At 37.0% G+C, this 22126-nt stretch overlaps 3 protein-coding genes across 3 annotated transcripts; all 3 read left to right on the top strand.

The window, feature by feature from the left end:
- LOC109946584 (endo-1,3;1,4-beta-D-glucanase-like) lies at positions 589–10555 on the top strand. The gene is made up of 8 exons (XM_020554873.1): positions 589–1210; positions 1463–1484; positions 1790–1848; positions 3951–4012; positions 4157–4247; positions 4350–4435; positions 9507–9614; positions 9947–10555. Exons 1-8 carry the CDS (start codon positions 1063–1065, stop codon positions 10085–10087), a joined length of 717 nt encoding a protein of 238 aa, XP_020410462.1. The 5' UTR covers positions 589–1062; the 3' UTR covers positions 10088–10555.
- Positions 10855–14671, top strand: LOC18790205 (endo-1,3;1,4-beta-D-glucanase). Its single transcript, XM_007223694.2, has 7 exons — positions 10855–11184; positions 11718–11739; positions 12279–12405; positions 12729–12819; positions 13024–13113; positions 13818–13918; positions 14251–14671. Exons 1-7 carry the CDS (start codon positions 11037–11039, stop codon positions 14407–14409), a joined length of 738 nt encoding a protein of 245 aa, XP_007223756.1. The 5' UTR covers positions 10855–11036; the 3' UTR covers positions 14410–14671.
- Positions 17039–20646, top strand: LOC18793152 (endo-1,3;1,4-beta-D-glucanase). The gene is made up of 7 exons (XM_007223728.2): positions 17039–17269; positions 17865–17886; positions 18296–18428; positions 18745–18835; positions 19040–19129; positions 19576–19676; positions 20201–20646. Exons 1-7 carry the CDS (start codon positions 17122–17124, stop codon positions 20339–20341), a joined length of 726 nt encoding a protein of 241 aa, XP_007223790.1. The 5' UTR covers positions 17039–17121; the 3' UTR covers positions 20342–20646.

Below are 22126 nucleotides of genomic sequence, written 5' to 3'. Positions count from 1 at the left end.
GGTTAGCCTACTAAGGGAATGGGCTAACTCCTTAAAGTGATGGGCTATTTTACTAAGGGAATGGGCCAACTTCCTAAAGTGATGGGTTGTTTTAATTAAGGTGGTGGGTCAATTTCCTCTCTTTTATGCTTACCCACATATTTGAGCTCAAGAAAAATGCTCGAGTTTTGGGGCTCCAAGCAGTCCAAAACTTCCATTTCTTGGCTCATCAATGGGCCTCATAAATGCTTGTTACCATCCATACCACAACTCACTCAGCAAACCTCGAGCATTTGCGTGGCTTGGGCCCACTTAAGCTTGTAGCGTGGCTATGTGCAAAATAAGGGTTTTTCTGCTTGGTATTGCATGTTAATTGGCATGCTTGGATTTTATCGCTTTGAAGAGAGATATGATGCTTGACGTGATAATTAGCACGGGCTTGTAGAGCCAGTGCCTTTTATAGACACATTTCAATTCTTAGCGTGACAGATTGCATATTTATTTAGTATGACACGTGGACGTGGCTCGTGCAAGCGTGTATGACGAATTTTGTGTACTCCAAACTAAGTCTTTTTTTAATAAAGTGTTGCATTGAATTAGAAACTTATTTGGATCCAACTCTGAATTTTTTGGGTCGCGACACACAGCAATCATATTGTTAACATTTGAATTTACTACTCTTAGATTTCATAAGTTACTAACGTTAAATTAGCATATATTGACCTGTTGTACTTCAGAGGCCAAGCCGCCACGTCATTGACCAACTGGGCTGGACATGTTTAACTAACCAGGTTTCTTCTGCTATGCGACATAATGACGTTTGTCAGTTCAATCAGCTCTCTCTTTAACCTCGCCTCCCTCCACGTTTTTAACTTCAACTTCTGCTACTCAGACCAAAAAAAAAAAAAAAAAAACTTCAACTTCTGCTATGTGACGTAAGAAATGACGTTTGTCAGTTCAATCAGCTCTCTATATAACCTCGCCTCCCTCCACGTTTTTGACTTCAACTTCTGCTTCTCACTGTCTGAAACTGAAACACTCACTGTCTGAAAATGAAACACTCTGAATATCTCAAAGTCCAAAATGTCAAGTGTTGAATGCTTCAAGAACCCACCAGCACTGGGCTCAACATCTGGAGCAGGGACTCTCCTAGAACTTGGGGGACTTAAAACCTACTTCACTGGCCCAAGTGAATCCAAGCATGCCATCCTTCTAGGCTCAGATGTTTTTGGTACCAACCCATCAACATTTTCTTCATAAATCTCTATTACATAAGTTGATTTTGATTCTTCTTTTTTAGCTTAAATTTGGAAAGACATGGGAGTGTGTTTTTGAAAACAATGATGGGTTATGAATGAATTGTTTAGAAGAAACTCTGTTGATAACTGGGGCTAATAGCAGATTAAAAGCTAGTTGGGTTTAATACTAGTGGTTTTAAATTTAACAACATGTTGGTTTGCTTGTTTTTGTTATGTTTTTGCAGGGTATGAAAACCTAAATTTAAGGTATGGTTCTCTTCTCCCCAATTATGTCAGGGGTCAATGGTTCTACTTTATTAATCAATAAAAATGATCAGATTCATAAAAGTATGCTTCTTTAGGGACAAGTTATAAAATTGACTGGTACTTACCCTTGTGTTCTAGTAAAGAATTATATTAGCCCGCAATCTGCTATGAGGGTCTTTGAATCACTCCCCTTAATCAAGATTGCCATTTGAGTTGGGTTTCATTTGTCCTGATATGATAGATATCTGTAGCCATAGTCAATCTTATTCAATGAAATGAATGTTCACATTGATTGATATGGAAAGGAAACTTGCGGATAAAGTTGCTGCAGCTGGATTTTTTGTGGTACTTCCTGATTTCTTTTATGGTGTTTAAGGACCCGCCCCGAATTTTCTCAAAACCCGAGACGAACCTTTGGAATTCCTGACATCACCCCGATGTCAGGCCCACTTACTAAAAACCGAGACTTCCTGCCGAAATTTTGGCAGAGTCTCCCCTATAAATTGGACATTTCCCAAAATTTCAACCTGCATAAAAACGCATTTAATATTCCCAACTGGCAGCATGCACAATATAATTTCATGCAATTCACACAAATGGCCTTCGGCCTTCCGATAATTCCTATCCAACTACCAAACCATTCAAATACAAATCATGACTAATATTTAGTCTGCGGCTGCACCCAATAACCTTAGGCTGCCTATGTACCCTCCTTGAGGGATCAAGCCACACGTAGTTCTTCCCTAAAACCCAATTCCACACATCGGTGATACCTTATTTCCTTTCTCTGCATTTCACATATTCTCCCCATACGCCGGTACAACCAACGCCACGTATGGGGCCTGTCAACACGCCGGATAACCTACGCCACGTGCGACCATGCCATACTATCATATCATATAACTCCCCATACGCCGGTACAACCAACGCCACGTATGGGGCCTGTCCCAACGCCGGATAACCTACGCCACGCGGGACCTAACTTTCACTTGGTGGTGCTTGTAGCGAATCCAAAATCCGAGGAGGTACCTAAAGTAGTGCGTATAGCACTCCAAACTGACATTCTAGACTCTGTTGTACCCTTGTACAACCATATATAATTATAGTTATATAAATTAATTTTAATATTGTGTAACTCTCCACAATCATCTAGCACCCGATAATCCCCCCTAGAAAGGTGAGATTACTCCGGGAGACTCACGGTCAACCAAGGGTCAAACTACTCTAACCCTGGTCAACCGGACCTGCAAAACCCACGACCTCCAATTTCCGATCCGGAAGTCTCTATGGGTTCTACCAGGTATAGGACACTTGTCCTGCAAGTTTGGTTCAGATCGGACGGTCGGATTGCTCACGATCGCACGATCTGACGGTTAATATAAAATACAAATTTAAAATTATTTTTCGGAACATCCGGGGCTCCGATTCACGATCCGTGAATTCCTACACAATCCTAGAAATACCTAGATTAACATATATTAAATTTCGGACCATCCGACGATCCCAACCTATCGAACCCGGATAACGCATAATATGCGATTATCCGTTCGATAGTCAAACGACGTCCGAATTGAGATCCGCGAAATCCTACGCACTCGTGACAACCTAAGGATCTCATCGGAACACATCGCTACTTTTTCTACAGTGCCCACGCGCCGCCGCACTCGCCGGCAGCGCGTCGGTGCCCAAAGCGATAACGCTTCGCCGGAAAATCTCAACATCTCGGCTCCAAACTCCTACCCTAGGTATAACACCCTATTTGGAGCCACTTTTGTTCTTGGACCTACCCCAAAAAGTGGCCGAAAATGGCCGATCACGGTGGCCGAAGTTTCGGTCGATTTTCAATTCGAAAATCGAGTGATCTACGCTAAGAATCGATCTAATCCTACCCAACCATCAGCTAGAGCAGCTTGAGAGGTTCAAAATCCATACTTGGGTCGACGGAATTGGTGGCCGGAGGAGGGAGATCGACGGCTTTGAAAATCCGGCGACGTCGGCCGCTTCTTCTCCAAATTCCGGCGAAACCACAGCGGCTGGAGGCGGGGGCTGGCTGGGGTAGGAAGAGGACGACGGCCCGGTCATTTTGGTACCGGTCCCGTCGCCATTGGTGGCCGGAGGAGAGCACGGCCGGCCAAAACGTGGCCTGTGTCGCGCGCGAGGGAGAGGAGAGAGAGAGACCCGCGGGGGAGAGAGAGAGAGAGAGAGAGAAAACCAGGTTTTTTATAAAAAATCCCATTTTGAAATATTTACGATTGTGCCACTGGATTTCTTTTGACCATATCTCTCTCGTTACAACTCCGATTCGAGCCCACTACGTGTCTATGAACTCGTCTCAGTACGACCTATCCAAAAATATAAGTCACGGTTCCAAACTCTCTCCGCTTAAAAATATGACTAAAATACCCTTAAATAATTAAATAATTAAATAAGGGTAAATTTTGGGGAAATTTGGGGTCGGGGTGTTACATGGTGATCCTGTTAATCTTGACAATCCGCAATTTGATCGAGAGTCGTGGCATAAGCTCACAGCAGGGTAAGCCTCTTTCTTGATAGAAATAGATTAGGATCCTTATGAACAAGAATCAAGAAAAATGAATTATACATTTATGGTTTACAACCAAAGCAGAAAAGGAACAGTTTATATATTGGTTATGTCTTTTGGACTGCTTTAGGAGAAAGGATATGAAGATGCCAAACTAGTGATTGCTGCTCTGAAGAGTCAAGGCATTTCTGCCATAGGAGCTGCAGGCTTTTGTTGGGGAGGTAATTAAGCCTTTTAACTTTAGGGTAAACTAGTTGTCTATAGTGAGCAGAGAGTGGTTTAGCTGATAAAATGTGGCTTGCATTGCATCACATTTGCTTCAGGGAATGTGGTGGTGAAACTAGCAAAGACCAATGACATTCAAGCTGCTGTAATTTTGCACCCTGGTCGGTTGACAGATGAGGAAATAGTTGGTAAGTTTCTTGCTTTTTAAACTCACCATCAGAAGTACTTGTTACCAATTAATTAGCAACATGCTTGTACATAAGTTAAGGTTCCAACTGTTGAATATTTGGATTGCAAAGGGAGCAAGAAAATGTACTAAGAGAGAAAGAGAGAGAGAGAGAGAGAGAGCAGTGAGCCTTAGATTGTTCTAACAGTTTTCTTACTCTGCATGAACATAGCAGCAGAGCTTATATTCCTTCATGACTGTTACATGTTCTCTCTTACATCAGTAGATTCAAATCTAACGGTTTGTAATAGTAAGCCAATGTGAGTATGACACATGGCAATACACAGCTGTCCTAACAGCTGGGAATTCAAAACAGACTCTAGCATTGCACCTGGCATATAAGCACAAGGCACTCAGCTAACACAAAGATTAAAAACAGATTGAATATAAACTGACATAGAACTTACTAACTAATCTGAAATTAGCTAGGCAGTTTACATTTTAACACTCCCTTCTAAAGTGCTAGCTGATTTCACTCCAAGCATTCTCCTCAAATAGTCAAACCTGTCTTTGGGAAGAGCTTTGGTGAAGATATCAGCAATCTGCTCTTCTCCTTTGCAGTAGAGCAGTTCAATCACTTCTTCTTGTATTGCATCTCTAATAAAATGAAACTTCCTTTTAATATGCTTGCTCCGTTGATGAAAAACAGGATTTTTAGCCATTGCTATGGCTGAAGTGTTGTCACAAAACATAGTTGTTGCAGTGGTCTGTTCTTCCCCAAAATCTTCAAGAACAAACCTGAGCCAAATGGCTTGTGATGTAGCTTCTGCTGCACTCACATACTCTGCCTCTGCAGTAGAGAGAGCCACACTGTGTTGTTTGACTGATGCCCATGAAAAAGCACCACTTCCAAATGAAAATGCATATCCAGAAGTGCTTTTCATATCTTCCTCAGATCCACTCCAGTCACTGTCACAGTAACCAACTAAGAGTGCAGATTTTCCTATCACATACTCAATTCCATAGTCAATTGTGCCTTGTATGTACCTTAGAACCCTTTTAGCTGCCCCATAGTGCATCTTAGAAGGGTTGTGCATGAATCTTGCAAGCAGGCAGGCAGAGAACATGATATCTGGCCTGGTTGCAGTAAGGTACAGCAGGCTGCCTACAATTTTTCTGAACAAACTTTCATTTGCAGCATCACTTCCATCCTCTCTTTTCAATTTATCAGTAGCCACTAATGGAGTGCTTACTGACTTGCAGTCTTTGAGTCCAAACTTATCCAAGAGAGTGAGAGCATACTTCTTTTGATGAATGAAGATGCTCCCTTCAGTTTGTGTTACTCCCATACCAAGAAAATGGTGGAGTAAACCCAAATCAGACATCTTATACTTGCACATCATTTCAGCTTTGAATTCTTTCATCATTTCATCACTACTTCCTGTGTACACTATGTCATCTACATAGATTGACACTATTAGTGTTCCCACACCTTCCTTTGTTCTCACATAGAAAGTGGCCTCACTTGGACTTCTGTGAAAACCACACTAATTCAAGTAGGTGTCAATTTCACTATACCAGGGCCTTGGAGCCTGCTTCAACCCATAGAGGGCTTTTCTTAACCTATACACCTTATCCTCATCACCTTTAACTACAAAACCATCCGGTTGATCAATATAAACTTCTTCTTCAAGGACACCATTTAGGAAGGCTGACTTGACATCCAATTGCCATAGTTTCCAGCCTTTCTGAGCAGCAAGAGCTATGAGAGTTCTAATGGTGTCTAACCTTGCTACAGGAGCAAAGGTTTCATTGAAATCAATCCCTGGTTTTTGTGTGTATCCCTTGGCAACAAGTCTTGCTTTATGTTTTTGAATGGAGCCATCAAGATTAAGCTTAATTTTGAATATCCACTTCACTCCCACAATTGGTTTACTACTTGGCCTGTCAACCAATTCCCAAGTGGAGTTTTTCTCTATCATAAGTATCTCCTCAGTCATAGCCTTCCCCCAAGCTTCATCTTTGACTGCTTCTTCAAAATTTTCAGGTTCAATGATGCTCATCTTGCATTGAGCATACACTTCACTCAAACTCTTCCATTTCTTTGGGGTGTTATCATAAGTTTCTAATGGAGCAGAGTCTTGAGTAGCATGCACATCATTACCTGTTTGTGTTTCCATAGGAGACTGTACAATCTGTTGCTGTAACAGATTTGGTTCTGAATCCAAATCTGATACAATTGAACTTACTCCATCACCCCAAGACATAGGGATTTGCAATGCCTCATTGGTTTCCCAATTCCACATTGCTTCTTCATCAAAAATAACACTCCTAGACAGCTCAATCTATTGAGTTCTCAAGTTGAGCACTCTATACCCCTTTTCACATACACCATATCCTACAAATACTCCCTTCTCACCTGTGTCTTCCAGCTTGTGCCTTTTCTGTGTGGGGATGTGAATATAGCATAGAGAACCAAATATTCTCAAATGCTTGACACCTGGTTTTCTTCCACTGAACTTCTCAAATGGAGTGGAATTGTCCAGTGCACTTGTAGGACATCTGTTCTGCAGATATACAGCTGTATTGACAGCTTCTGCCCAAAACTTCAAAGGGATTTTCTTCTCATGCATCATGGCTCTTGCCATTTCCATCACAGTACGATTCTTTCTCTCTGCAACTCCATTCTGTTGTGGAGAGTAGCCTACTGTCAGTTGTCTTTCTAATCCCATCTCTTCACAGAACTTTGAGAAATCCAGAGATGTGAATTCTCCACCTCTATCACTTCTTAGCTTCTTAATTTGATGACCACTTTGTAGCTCAACCATGCTTTTGAACCTTTTGAATATGTTGAATGCTTGAGACTTATGCTGCAGGAAGAACACCCAACACATTCTGGTGTGGTCATCAATGAAGGTGAGGAAATATCTGTTCCCTCCAAGAGTGATGGTCTGCATTGGACCACAAATGTCTGAGTGAATCAGTTCTAGAGGTTGAGTGGCTCTCCAAGCTCCTTCCTTATCAAAAGAGCTTCTGTGATTCTTGCTTTCAGCACAACCTGAGCAGACCTTCTCATGTTCTTGTAAATTAGGCATTCCCTGAACCATATCTCTCTCTTGTAACAACTTCAAACTAATATAGTTTAGGTGCCCAAATCTTCTGTGCCACAGCCAGGATGTTTCTCCAACTGTTGCTCTGTTTGCCATAGGAGGATTAACATAGTCAAGATTTAAAGGAAAACATCTGTTTCCCTTCATTGGCACTCTTGCAATGCAATCTTCCAGCTGCCTATCTCCATAGATATCAACTGCATTATCACCAAATACAAGCCAATGCCCATGTTCTATCATTTGACCTACACTTAGCAAATTTTCATCTAAACCTGGTACAATCATGACTTCTTTGATATATCTAGTCACACCCTTCATTTCTATAGCCAAAGTCCCTTTGCCTATTGACTGCACTAGATCACCAGTCCCCATTTTGACTTTACTCTTCACACTTTTATCAACATTTACAAGTAATGACTCATGGGAAGTCATGTGATTGCTGCATGCACTATCAACATACCACATATTCACATTCTTTCCAATTGTTGCAGCATGACATGCATAGAACATAATGGCAGGTTCAGTTACCTGATTTGCAATGTTAGCAAGTTTCCCTGCCTTGTTTGCTTGGTCACAGTCCTTGACAAAATGACCAAATCGATTGCAGCCATGACACTTTGGTTTTCCTTTAAACCAACACTCACCATAGTGTAACTTCTCACAATGTTTGCATTTTCCAGATTTGTCTCCTTGACTTGGTTTTCCCCCTTGATTGGCACTGTTTTGGGGTTTAGAATCCCATTTCTTATCCTTGGACTTCCAGTTCTTCTTTGATTTATTAGAGCCAGAACTAGAACTTGATTGAGATCCTTTTGAGTTTATGTTCATGCTGCTGAAAGCTTTCTCAGTGGTGCTTTCTGCATGTCTGTCAAGGCGCTGAGCAAAACCTTTTAATGCTGCAATTACCTCCTGCACTTCAATGGTTTCAATGTCTCTAGTTTGCTCAATCACATAGCAGACTGGATCAAATTCCTTGGTTAAGCTTATTAGCAGTTTTTGAACTATCCTCCCTTTGGTCAGATCTTCCCCATATCCCTTCATCTGATTTACAAGCTCAAGTAACCGAGTGATGTATCCAGACAAGATCTCATCATCCCTCATCCTGGTGTACTTAAAATCTCGACGCAGACCCTGCAACATGATGGATCTGACTTGCTTGTCACCATGAAACTCCTGATGCAAGATATCCCAAGCACCTTTTGAGGTTTCTTCATTTGAGATTCTGGGGAAGATGTCATCTGAAACAGCACCTTGGATAATACCAAGAGCCTTAGCATCCTTCATCAACAAGGACACCATCTCTGAATCTAATGACCCTTCTTTATCAGCTTTTGAATCTGGAACTTGAAGGCCTTTCTCAACCAAATTCCAGATTCCATGAGATTTGAAAATTGTTCTCATTCGAATCTTCCAAAACTCATAGTTCTCCCCATTGAATATTGGAGCTCTAAGATCACTCCCTCCTGACCCAGCCATCTGAGACCAGACTCAATGAGTTGAGAGTAGGAAATTTCTCGTTGGATTTCCAGACTCAGCTCCCACAGCTTCAACGCCCTCTATTCAGATCCAACCTGCGCACCTGATACCATGTTGAATATTTGGATTGCAAAGGGAGCAAGAAAATGTACTGAGAGAGAAAGAGAGAGAGAGAGAGAGAGAGAGAGAGAGAGAGCAGTGAGCCTTAGATTGTTCTAACAGTTTTCTTACTCTGCATGAACATAGCAGCAGAGCTTATATTCCTTCATGACTGTTACATGTTCTCTCTTACATCAGTAGATTCAAATCTAACGATTTGTAATAGTAAGCCAATGTGAGTATGACACATGGCAATACACAGCTGTCCTAACAGCTGGGAATTCAAAACAGACTCTAGCATTGCACCTGGCATATAAGCACAAGGCACTCAGCTAACACAAAGATTAAAAACAGATTGAATATAAACTGACATAGAACTTACTAACTAATCTGAAATTAGCTAGGCAGTTTACATTTTAACACCAACTGCAATATTGGGAGCTGAGATTGACAAAACTTCACCCCCGGAACAAACGAAACATTTTGGAGAGATTTTATCAACTAAATCTGCGGTAAGAATCCCTCAGAAAAACTACTCATATTTACTATGGTACTGCTGGCTCTCCTTTCCAGCATCTAGATGAAGCCTAGTTAGCATCCTGGAGTTTCAAGACTTAAAATTAGTACACAAAAAGCCTTTGTTAAACAAGAAAATAGAATCATCTCTTTCAAATTCCAACTTCTGTGGAAGTAATAAAATAAACTTTCTGCCAGTTTTTTTTTATTTTTTTATTTTTATAACTAAAGAAGTTATCTTTTTACATCAGATATTTATATTAGTTTTGGCTTTAACAGATTCTACCTTTGGTATCAAAATTCACTCTATCATTTATATTGTTTTCAGTTTAATAGCTTTGTGAAAATATTTCCTGGAGTGGCTCATGGATGGACAGCAAGGTACAATGCTGAGGATGAATCAGCAGTCAAGAGTGCTGAAGAGGCTCATTTGGACATGTTAAATTGGTTTACCAAGTATGTCAATTGAAAAAGGTTGTTGGTACCAAACTACCCAGAAGAATTGGCAACAGGGTTGCAACTATTGTGGCATGTATAAAGATGATGAGCTTTTGAAGCCTCCACAACCCTAAGGGCCTTGGCAAACTCTGTTACTTCATGATAGAGGTGAAATTTGAAGATGTGGGCAGGTGGGTGAGAATAAAATGAGGTATCCACAGTCTTTCTAGGCATTTCTTAGAGTTTGACTGGACTGAATAATAGTATATGATTGTGTATGAAACATTGAGACTGAGCAAGTGGCATGTACCATCAGCACACATAGCAAATGGTTTGGTTTGTAAAATCATATTTGGAAAGTTCAGAATGAGTCAAAAAAAATTCTACCAATTTAATTAATAAATTTTTTTTTTTTTTTCAAGGTAATGAAATTCATAATTTCTTTCTCCTGAGTGTGATTTTCAAGTTACAGTTCATATGGTCACTCATGATGTTGTGGATTCACACTCTGTTTAACTTAACTTCTTTATTGGGAATATGGTTATGTCGCCTAACTTATGTCATTATGCGGCACAATTTGTCTTTGGGTTTGCATAGTTTTGATGTCTTCTTCCCTTCTTTGCTTTTATTTTATTTGTTAGTTTATTTATTTATTTTCGGATTAGTCCCGCCTTGTGACCAAAAACATGAAATTGATGACCAAGTTCCATGTTTCCGACATTCTATAAACGTGTAACTCAGCCACGCATATACTTCCAACTTTTTGGTGACGTTTGAGATGATGCAAACGAATGGGGCACCACCTTTCTCCTTCAAATTTCCAATTTTAGGCTGTTGTAGCTGCAAAGTTCGATTTTGATTCTGACCCAAAAAAATAAACAAGACAACACCTTTCCAAGTTCCTAATTACTTAGAAAGTTCACGCCTTTGATGCGCAGTGGTGTGTGTTTGTGCATTTTGTGATCAGAGAAGAAGAAAGGATGTCAGGCCCTCAGTGCTGCTCAAACCCTCCAACCATCAACCCATCAAGTGGCTCCGGCCATGTTGAAAAGCTTGGTGGTCTCGACTCCTATGTCACTGGCTCCCCTGACTCCAAGCTTGCTATTCTTCTCGTCTCTGACATTTTTGGTACTTGCCCACCACTTCAAAAACCCGTCTCTTTTTTTCTTTCCGTTTGGTTTAATAGTTTGCATTTTTACTTCATTGTGTGATATGGGTTTTGTTGTTCTTGCCTTATTGTGCATTTGATGGGTTGTTGGTTCAATGGGCACTGATTTTTAGGCTGTGCATGTTAATGGATGCTCTGATTTTGTTTGGTTTACTGCTGAAGGTTGGAGGAATCAGTTTATGTCATTTTCGTTTCCCCTTTCCCTTTGTGGGTTATCTGCGTCCTTCATGATGTTTGATAATCTAGCTTCAATTATGTTCAATTTGGTTATGAAAATACTTTTATGATATCAAAACTTTATTTTCGCCTTCGTGTGTACTTTTAGTGGGATACTTATCTTTTTTTTATTTTCTCTGTCAATTGAGAAAGAATGTTCTTTTTAAAATACGATTATTCATTTGTATCTGATTATTCAAATCATCTTATATAATTGTTTGCTGTGATGTTATATCACCACACTACTTTTAATATTACATGTTGCTTTGTCATGCAGGATTTGAAGCTCCAAACTTGAGGTATGACTTATTCTCATATCTGTTTCACATTGTTTACAGCGTATTCATTGTTAGTGCATATAGTTCAAACAGTCCCTTCTCTAATATCGACTCCTGGCCAGCAGTTACTCTTGTTGATTAAATTTGATGACTTGGTGTGCACTTTGGAATAATTTGCTTGAAGAGTACAGTCATTGAGGGTTAAAAAAAGGTTATAATAGGTCTATATGTAACTAAATCTTGAAAAATAGTTACAAAACCATTAGTTTCAGGTTGTCTATCAGATATAACAACAGTCGAATTCCCTCCTTAGTTTCAAGTTGTCTATCAGATATAACAACGGTCGAATTCCCTGCCTTTTTGAGATTTTCTGATGCTTTGAAGATCCCTACCTTTATTTAGAGTGTTCACTCTGTAATATATATGAGGATGAAAATTTATCCTCCCAGTTACTGACACAGAGATTTTCTTTGAAGAACAAATGTGTGTAGAATTGCATTTCCTTGATTCCATAATCTTCTACACTCTTGAACTAATGCAACCTGCCTTCCATTTTGAAGGAAGCTTGCTGACAAAGTTGCAGCTGCTGGGTTCTTTGTTGTTGTCCCTGACTTCTTGTACGGAGACCCTTATGCACCTGAAGATGCCAATAGACCTCTACCTGTTTGGATAAAAGATCATGGACCGGTCCGTTCTTTTGCTGTTACTTTTACTTTTATGTTTATCTATTTTGTTCTGTTTTATAACCCAAGTACTTTTACAAGTATCATTGAGTTTGCATAAAAATTTCAGATTCTTATGTTTATGGATTCAGCTTGGCAGTCATAAGAAAGTTTGGCAGTCCAATAACTGTTGTTATGTTAAACTTTTTATAGTTGTCACTGCTGGGACATTTTGCGCAATGTTAAATATGTATCCCTGATAATGTGGTGTTACAAACGTTGCTATCAATATTGGATTATACAAGTATTGTAAAAAAAATTAGCGTCTGAATCTATTTTTGTTGATAGGCCAACGGATTTGAAGATGCAAAACCAGTTCTTGGAGCTTTAAGAAGGAAAGGTTTTTCTGCAGTCGGTGCTGCAGGCTTCTGTTGGGGAGGTGCGTTAATTTTCCCTTCTCATTAACATCTTCGTCACTATGTTTCATTTTGCCTTGCATTAAACAAAAATGTCTCCTATTTAGATTTTTTTTTTTTTATGCTAACATTTATGCAGTCTTTTTACTTATCACACCCTCATTTCATTAGTTTAACCCATATGGAAAATATTGTTCTGTTGACATAGATTTCTGTCCTGTTCTCAGGTAAGGTTGTGGTTGAACTTGCAAAGCACGACTTTATCCAAGCTGCTGTTCTCTGTCATCCTTCATTTGTCATTGTGGATGATATCAAGGGTAAGATTTCTGTATGTAATATCCAGAAAATGCCTACCTAGTTAGTATAATTATCATTTTAAACAAGTATCACAATTAGGGTGCTTTCTATTTGTGCCCACACCCTGTTCCCTCTATGCCTACCAGCAAAGTTTGAAAAGAAATATATATATATATATATATATATATATCAGTCCTCTTCTATTGAGGGATCCCTCAAATAACACCCTTTAGGGTTCCCTACAAATATTTTTTCAACGATCGAAACTATCTATTTTTTAAGTCTACATTCATAGATCATCCTTATAAAAAATTAGACAAATCGGAAACCGTTTCAATATCCAATTGTGTCCTACAAAATCAATTAATACGGCGCTTCAAGAAAGTACTAAATTTCAATAATTAAATTGAGTGATCAAATGATATCGGATTCAAGTGATTTTTTGTAAAGATGATCTTTGAATGAGTATCTACAAAATAGACGGTTTGGATTAGTGAAATACAATACGGAGTGGGCCCTACAAGGGTGTCTCTCAAATAAGCTTATTTCAGGGATCTCTCAACTGAAGCTCCATGTGTGTGTGTGTGTGTGTGTGTATATATTCTTCTCTCACTCTAATTATTGTTTTCAAGTGTTTAGATATTTGAGAAAGATTATAAATAAATAAAACAAGGTAAAAATCAGTCACAGTTTAATGATCTATTCCTGGAACTACTTTTTTCAGCTGTTAAGGTTCCTATTTCTATACTTGGAGCTGAGATTGACCATATGTCTCCACCTGAAGTCGTGAAGCAATTTGAAGAGGTTTTAACTGCGAAGTCTGAGGTAGGAATATCTTTGATCCAAACAATCTTCATTACTGGTGCCCTTGTTTTTCTTATAAATTATGGCATCTAATTATGCCATGGCTTATAGTTATAGGTAGAACTTTTCCTTACAAGATCAGATACCATTTTGTTTGAACTTCAAAACATTTTACTTTTGTTCTTTATTCTTTAAGAAACGATAGGAAGATACCAAAAACACCCCATTCAAATTAGGGTTCATAGACTCTCAAGACCTTGATGGGGAAAGAGGCACCACCGTGGTAGCTAGCTGGTAGTGAGAAACATTTCAAATTTGTTGAAACGACTGTTGGTTTTATTTTGTGTATACAGGTTAAAAGCCATGTGAAGATATTTCCGAAAGTGGCACACGGTTGGACCGTGAGGTACAATGTTGAAGACGAAGCAGCTGTTAAGTGTGCTGAGGAGGCTCATCAAAACTTGTTGGAGTGGTTCTTGAACCATGTCAGGGGAATCAGATCATCACTGTAGTGTTTCTTGAACCACACCTGGACTTTTATGTTACGATATAGTATTTAAAGAACTTCTTGGTTGTGGCTTGGGCTTCTCTGTAGCTAGAAAAAAACTCCGACTGCATATCCTGATCCTTTGCATTTCTCAGCATCCATCTACCACTGGAAATGTCTTATGCATTGCCAAAAATGAGAGTTATATAGACATCATAATTTTATAATAATTGATGCGCCATCTTTTTTAAGAAACAAATAATACTGTGGAAGGAGGAATTTGAGCTCAACACTTCGAGTGCAAGGTGAATGCTCTTAGCCAACTAAGCTATTAAGTCCTTTGCAATAAATTGATGCACTTGAATAAAAAAAGGAAACTTGTTCCACTCTTTGAAATCTAGTTCAATCATTTTCGTTTTTTGGTGTGGAAGGGATAGGAAGGCCGATACATTCAACACTATAGAAACTCACCAACTTTGGTGTTACGGAATTGTCAAGTTAGGACTTCCGTCAATAGAGTGGTGACTTGAGTGTTTTTTATTATTTTTATACAAGCGATATTAAGGAGAAGGGAGAATTGAACCTAAGACCTTAGGGGGTCGTTTGGTACACAGGCTTGGCTTGGACTGGATTGGACTAAATTTAGTACCATGTTTGTTTCATTTAATTCTAGTCTTAGATGAGACTGCTAATACCGGGCCCACCAAAAATACCTCACTAGGAGGGGACTACTAAACCCATGTAGAAAGGGAGGATTAGCTAGTCCTATGTTCACCAATATATAAGATGCATATATTATATTGTAATACTAATAACATATATTATTATTATTATTATTATTACATACAAATATACTATAATGTACATATATACATGTATATACACATACACATGTATATATATAAATACATATATACATATATAATATATATATATATATATACATATAGATATATACACATATATTATTATTATAATATACTCATATACACATACATATTAATATTATAATAATACATACATGTATACATGTATATATGTAATATATATTATATTATATATTAATGTACATATATACACGTATATACATATATATATAAACACATATATACATATATAATATATAAATACATATAGATATATACACGTATATTATTATTATAATATACTCATATACACATACATATTAATATTATAATAATAGCATACATGTATATATGTAATATATATAAGTATATATACATATATGTGTATATATATTATACCCATGTATGTATTATAATATACATATACACACGTATATACACATATACATTATATATTTATACTATATGTATATATATTATAATATACATATATACATGTATATTATTATTATAACATACCCATATATATTATCTATTATAATATACATATATATGTATATGTATTATACCCATGTATATATTATAATATATAGATACACCTATATACACATATATTATATACATGTATATACGTATATATATATGTATATTATAATATATAATATATATACATATATTATATATACATATGTATTTTATAATATATATAATGTATATGTATATATAAATACATATATAATATACATATATACACGTATATACATGTATATCCCTATTATTATTATAACATACCCATATATATATTATATATTATATTATACATACATATATATAAATATATGTATATGTATTATACCCATGTATATTATAATATACATATATACACCTATATACACTTATATATATGTATGTACGTTTATATTATTTAAAATATATAATATTATTATAATATACTTATATACATGTATATATACATATATATATTATATGTATGTATATATGTATATATATACATATATATATATATATATATTATAAAATACATATATACATATATATAGATATTTTTAAAAAAATAAAAAAAATTCTAGTCCTAGTCCAAGCATACACCAAACGCAGGATAAGTGTTATCCAACTTAGACCAAGCCAAGCCAAGCCAAACCAGTCCCTAAACATAGTCCATGCCAAGACAGTCCTGTGTACCAAACGAGCCCTAGGTGTAGAGAGAAATGCTTACTATTTGAGCTATAAACCCTTGCAAATATTAAAACTTGTAGATAGTGTTATTAAAATGGGTAAAGTTAAAATATATATAAAAACACTATAAATGTGTTTTTTTTTTCCATACAAACACTGTCTCTACACTGTACGTGACAAATTTTTGTAAATGGCACTATGAAAACTGTGAAATGACATTTATTTTAGTGGAAATTAAATTAGGAAATTTGATGCTCTAATTTCCACGATTTTTTGTATGCATCATTTAATAAAGTATGCACTTAAATTGTCAAATAAGGGAATTGTCAATTTCTTAATTTTAAATTTTAAATTATAACTAAATTCTGAATTATTTTTTCTTATCCAAATAAAAAATAGGATTAAAGTGGTGAGAAAAATATTTGCTATTGTTGGAGGTGGATACGAATCATTGGAGTTACACCTTTTCAACTCCTCCATAAATTTTCACCTGGCTTCTTAAATTCCAGAACTTTGACTAGTCGTTGTCATATAGTTGAACGTGCACACCTTTTTTTATTTTTCTTTTTTGTGGTAGTTTAACCTTTGCCTTCATCCGTAACCTTCTCGCTCATTCGAATAGAGAGGCAGAGAGTGTGTTTGTGCATTTTTGTGGTTCAGAGAAAAACAAACAAATGTCAGGCCCTCAGTGCTGCTCGAACCCACCAACACTGGACCCATCCGGCGGCTCCGGCCATGTTGAGAAGTTCGGTGGTCTGGACACCTATGTCACTGGCTCCCCTGACTCCAAGCTTGCTATTCTTCTCGCCTCTGACATTTTTGGTACTTTTCCTCCCACCCGCCACTCAAAAATCTATCTTTCTTCATTTGTTTCAGCATTTTGCATTTGTTTCTTCATTATATGATATGGGTTCATGTGCCTAACTGTGTATTTGAGTGATCTGTTGGTGTTTTTGGTTTATTGGGTACTGGATTTTCAGTTGTGTATGTTAATCGCTCCTCTGAGTATGTTTGGTTGACTGATGAAGGAATCATTTTCTGACTTTTCCCTTTTCCCCTTTCGTCTTTGGATTATGTTTATAATAAAAAATTAAAAAAATCTTGCTAGTCTCAATTTGGTCATGAAAAAAAATGATATTCGTAACTGCTTTGTGATGAAAGCTTTATTTTTTGCCTTTGTATGTTTACTTGTGTCCCCAGTTTCTGTTTCTTTCTTCCTTCCTTCTTTCCCCGTTTGTTCCCAGTTGCGAATTCGAAACTGGGGTGAAGGAAGTGGTGGTATTAGTGTAAAATAATTGAGTTTCAATTCTTCCTTTCTTCAACTTCAAGCCATCTACCTCTACTATAATTGCTTGCTTTGATATATTATCAGGACACCACACCACTTGCTAATATTACATGTTGATTTTCCATGCAGGATATGATGCTCCCAACTTAAGGTATGACTTATTCCCACATCTGTTTTCCTGTAGCTCCCTTTTCTAATACCAATTCTGGACCACCAACCACACTTTGCTGATTAAATTTGTGGCTTGGTCAACACTTTGAAATAACTTAATTAAAGAGTACAATCGTCAAGGGAGAAATTAAAAAGATTTATTAGATTTATATGTAACTAAATTGTGAAAATAGTTACAACCATTAGCTTCAGACTCTGTATCAGATGTAGCAATTGTATTTTGAGTGTGGACACTGTACCATAATGAACGATCGTTCGTCCTTTCAGTTTCTGACATTGGAGATTTTTTTCGGAGAACAGTTGTGTTATTCACCTGATCAATCATTATGTCATTTGTATGATTTCATAATATGAGATACAACTAATGCCACCTGCCTTCTGTTGTGAAGGAAGCTGGCAGACAAAGTTGCAGCTGCTGGCTTCTTTGTTGTGGTCCCTGACTTCTTTTACGGAGACCCTTTTGTACCTGGAGATGATGGATCCTATGCCAATCTACCTACTTGGTTAAAAGATCATGGACCGGTGGGTTCTCTTATCGTGCAGGCCAAGATTTCTTTTGTTTATTTATAATTTAAGTACTTTTACAGTGTGATTCTTGAATTCACACAAAATTTTCAGAACTTTTTGCGAAGTTCTAATTTTGGCTTTCTTTAAGTTGAAAATGTGTGTGGGTTCAGCTTAGAAGTCCAATTATTCTTGTTTCTTTTGAAGTTTATATGGTTTTTAACTGCTGCTTCCACCTTTTTGACGAAAAGAAAAAAAAAATCTGATTTTGTGGTGTTTTAAAATGCAACTGTTGAGTGTGCAAGTATTGTTAAAATGTTGAGCTTCCAAACAGGACAAGGCATTCGAAGAATCAAAGCCAGTACTTGAAGTTTTAAAAAGTAAAGGTGTTTCTGCAGTTGGTGCTGCAGGATTCTGTTATGGGGGTGAGTTCATTTTCTGTTTCTGTCATCTTTATTTCTTTATTTTTTTATTTATTAATTTCTTTTTCAGTTTAACAAAATGTCTCATATTTCTACAGTTGTCCTTTCCCTTTTTGGATTATTTCTCATTCTTAATTCATTAGTTCAATTCACCCAATATTGGAAATATTGTTTCGGTTGACATTGAATTATTTGTGCTGTTTTCAGCCAAGGTTGTTGTTGAGCTTTCAAAGCATGACTTTATCCAAGCTGCTGTTCTGTGTCATCCTTCATTTGTCACTCTGGATGATATCAAGGGTAAGATTGTTGTATTTAATATTCAGGAAATATTTACGTAATTAGTATAATATTGTAATAATTATAATCAATAGGGTGCTTCTATTTGCGGCAAAAATATCACTTCACACTCACTCTCTCTGTGCCTACCAGCAAAAACAAGATTTTTTTTTCCTTTCTACACATAAACCCTGTTACCCCAATAATATTGTTGGTGAGAATAGCACTGCAAAGAAAACACTGAAAAAAAATTGTTTGAGGGATGTTTAAGTAAATCTCTTTGAGGGTTATTTGGTAATAAGAACTTTCTTGATACTAAAAAGTGAAAATAGGAGCACTCGAATTGTTATTGATTTTGACTGGGGAGATATTAAAGGAAGAGAACTCTGACATTCTAATTGTTGAAAAAAATAAAGTAAAAACAATTAAGTCACAGTTTATTGATCCATTCCTGGAATTGCTTTCAGCGGTTAAGGTTCCCATTTCAATACTTGGAGCTGAGATTGATAAGATGTCTCCACCTGAAGTCGTGAAACAATTTGAAGAAGCCTTAACTGCAAAATCTGAGGTAGGTTATATCCTCAATCGAAAGTCTAATGTCTTTGTTGATTTTAATCATGTACATCCCTTAGTCCTTGAAATGAATTAAGATTTTGTCAATCTTTAATGTCGCGCTATGTGTAGAATTATGTCATGGCTCATAAGTTATGGGTAGAACTTGTCCTTACAAAATCTTTCAAAACCACAGTTCGACTTGTGCCCACTTTTGTTTTTCAGTAACCATTCTTCCTTTTAAGTGGGCACAAGTCAAAATGTGATTTGCTACCTCAACTTGATGGAGAAATGACTATCTATATGGTGTGTCATGCATTGTTCGGACCAGTCTTATACCATCTTGTATGAGTTCCCCACCTTATCATTAGTGGTGATCAACATTTTATTTTATTTTTTGAGAAATTTTGGGAACACAACAAACGCCTGCTTTAATTTAACTCAAGACCTTATTGATAGGTAAAAAGGTACCGCTGTTGTAGCTGATAGTGATAAAAATTTAAAGTTAGTAGAATAACTGTTGGTTTAATGGACACGCAGATTGAATGCCATGTGAAGATCTTCCCGAAAGTGGCACACGGGTGGACTGTGAGGTACAATGTTGAAGATGAAGCAGCTGTTAAGGCTGCTGAAGAGGCTCATCAAGACTTGTTGGAGTGGTTCTTGAACCATGTCAAGTGAATTCTATCATCACTATGAAGCGTTGTATTATCACTTAAGATGAGAACAGTTTGGCCCTTATTTTATCAACTGCACTTTATTTATGGATCACAGTAATGCCTGTAGTTTAGGTACCATTATATGTAAATTTAGTTGCTTGGAGGAGAGTATATGTTTGAAATGCATTGTTTAAAGTGAATACCAAATGGGATATTCATCATTCAAGTAAGAAACTGTCATGTAAGATGAGAACTATGTGGTGCTTATATTTTTGCAAGAAATGGTGGAGTTGAAGTTGTAGATGTGGACCCTTATTTTCTGAAGCATCTCAAGTTTGGCGTTTGGTGAGTGGTATGATTCTGTGATAGATTCCAACTTATGTTCATAAAGAATGATTTTTTAATTATTGTAATGGGTTTGAAGTTTTGTTCTTTTCGACTTTTCGCATTAGGCTTAGGTCATTCATGACATCATTTCAAGTGGCCCCGCTCCTAAACAAATATAAAGAAGTTCCAATGTTTATGCACACAACATTTTTTTTATAAAAAAAATGTACACAATATTTGAATGTATCCACAACGATTTTTGTTAAAATTGAACCTGTTATAAAACCAAAGAATTTGAGAGAAAACCAAAGAATTTGAGAGAGAATTTAGAGGTAGAAAAACTCTTAGATTGGTTCATCTCTTAGTATTATCAATCTCATATCTTAGCAAAATACAATGAGAGGGGGGAAGCCTTATTTATAGGCAAGGCTCCTTCTAATGGAGGTGGGCTCCACCCTATATATTTACAACACTCCCCCTTGGAGACCACAAATGATACAGAATATGCCTCGTTAAAAACCTTGCCAGTAAAAACCCAGTGGGACAAAAACTGGTCAAAGGGAAAAAGAGTACATAATCATGTGTAACATAAAATTCTGTGTATATTGACGCGCGTGCGACACTGCCTCGTTAAAACCTTGCCAGGAAAAACCCAGTGGGATAAAAACCTGGACGAAGGAAAAAGAGTACAGTGTTTGAAGATCTTTATTGATAGCACGCTCCTCCTGATGCTTGGCAAAATATCTTTAAGTCATACTGTTGTTCACCTTTCTGAATATCGTAGTTGACACTGCTTCTGTGAGTCAATCTTGAGCGACACGGCCTCGTTAAAACCTTACCAGGAAAAACCCAGTGGGATAAAAACCTGGATGAAGGAAAAAGAGTACAGTGTATGGAGGTCTTTATTAAAACCATGCTCCCCCTTTGTGAATATCTCCCCCTGAAAAATTTAGGACTAGATTTTGTCCAGTAATCGACCATAAAAATTTTCATAGTATACCCTAAACCCTTGAGCGACACTGCCTCGTTAAAACCTTACCAGGAAAAATCCAATGGGATAAAAACCTGGATGAAGGAAAAAGAGTACAGTGTGGAGCTGAGCTCTATATGGTCTAGTATACTTCCGGAAAAACATTTAAGGACCAACGGATAAGACTCATAAAAATGCTTCAATACTTTCTTAGTATAAGCAAGAATCTCGTTGGCATAATACTCGATCGAGACAAATATTTCGTGAATTCTGTAGAAGTTTTAATGTGTTGCAATCACATTATAATCAATGTACTCACTGAGGTAATTTATGCATATTAATATTGAGTACAAATTTTGTGCTTCAAGCACATGTCCTTTAGGGACTTGCTTTATGCAATGTAAATCCTCTCAACGGATTTTGTCTAAAGGGATTAAACTTTATGACACATTATATAGCTCTAACTCAGCTATTTATACATCTTTAGGAATCGGGGACTTGCTTCATGCA

This window comes from Prunus persica, chromosome G1, assembly GCF_000346465.2.
Source record: "Prunus persica cultivar Lovell chromosome G1, Prunus_persica_NCBIv2, whole genome shotgun sequence".
NCBI lineage: Eukaryota > Viridiplantae > Streptophyta > Magnoliopsida > Rosales > Rosaceae > Prunus > Prunus persica.
Note: the sequence above shows the minus strand (reverse complement) of the source record. Positions and strands in the feature narration are given on the sequence as shown.

Coding starts and splice junctions, on each gene's coding strand:
- LOC18793152 (XM_007223728.2), top strand. CDS start 17,122: ATGTCAGGCCCTCAGTGCTGCTCGAACCCACCAACACTGGACCCATCC. Junction 17,887..18,295: donor TATGATGCTCCCAACTTAAG/GTATGACTTATT, acceptor TCTGTTGTGAAG/GAAGCTGGCAGACAAAGTTG. Junction 18,429..18,744: donor GGTTAAAAGATCATGGACCG/GTGGGTTCTCTT, acceptor GCTTCCAAACAG/GACAAGGCATTCGAAGAATC.
- LOC109946584 (XM_020554873.1), top strand. CDS start 1,063: ATGTCAAGTGTTGAATGCTTCAAGAACCCACCAGCACTGGGCTCAACA. Junction 1,849..3,950: donor GGTACTTCCTGATTTCTTTT/ATGGTGTTTAAG, acceptor TCGGGGTGTTAC/ATGGTGATCCTGTTAATCTT. Junction 4,013..4,156: donor AGTCGTGGCATAAGCTCACA/GCAGGGTAAGCC, acceptor GGACTGCTTTAG/GAGAAAGGATATGAAGATGC.
- LOC18790205 (XM_007223694.2), top strand. CDS start 11,037: ATGTCAGGCCCTCAGTGCTGCTCAAACCCTCCAACCATCAACCCATCA. Junction 11,185..11,717: donor TCTCGTCTCTGACATTTTTG/GTACTTGCCCAC, acceptor TTTGTCATGCAG/GATTTGAAGCTCCAAACTTG. Junction 12,820..13,023: donor TGCAGGCTTCTGTTGGGGAG/GTGCGTTAATTT, acceptor TCCTGTTCTCAG/GTAAGGTTGTGGTTGAACTT.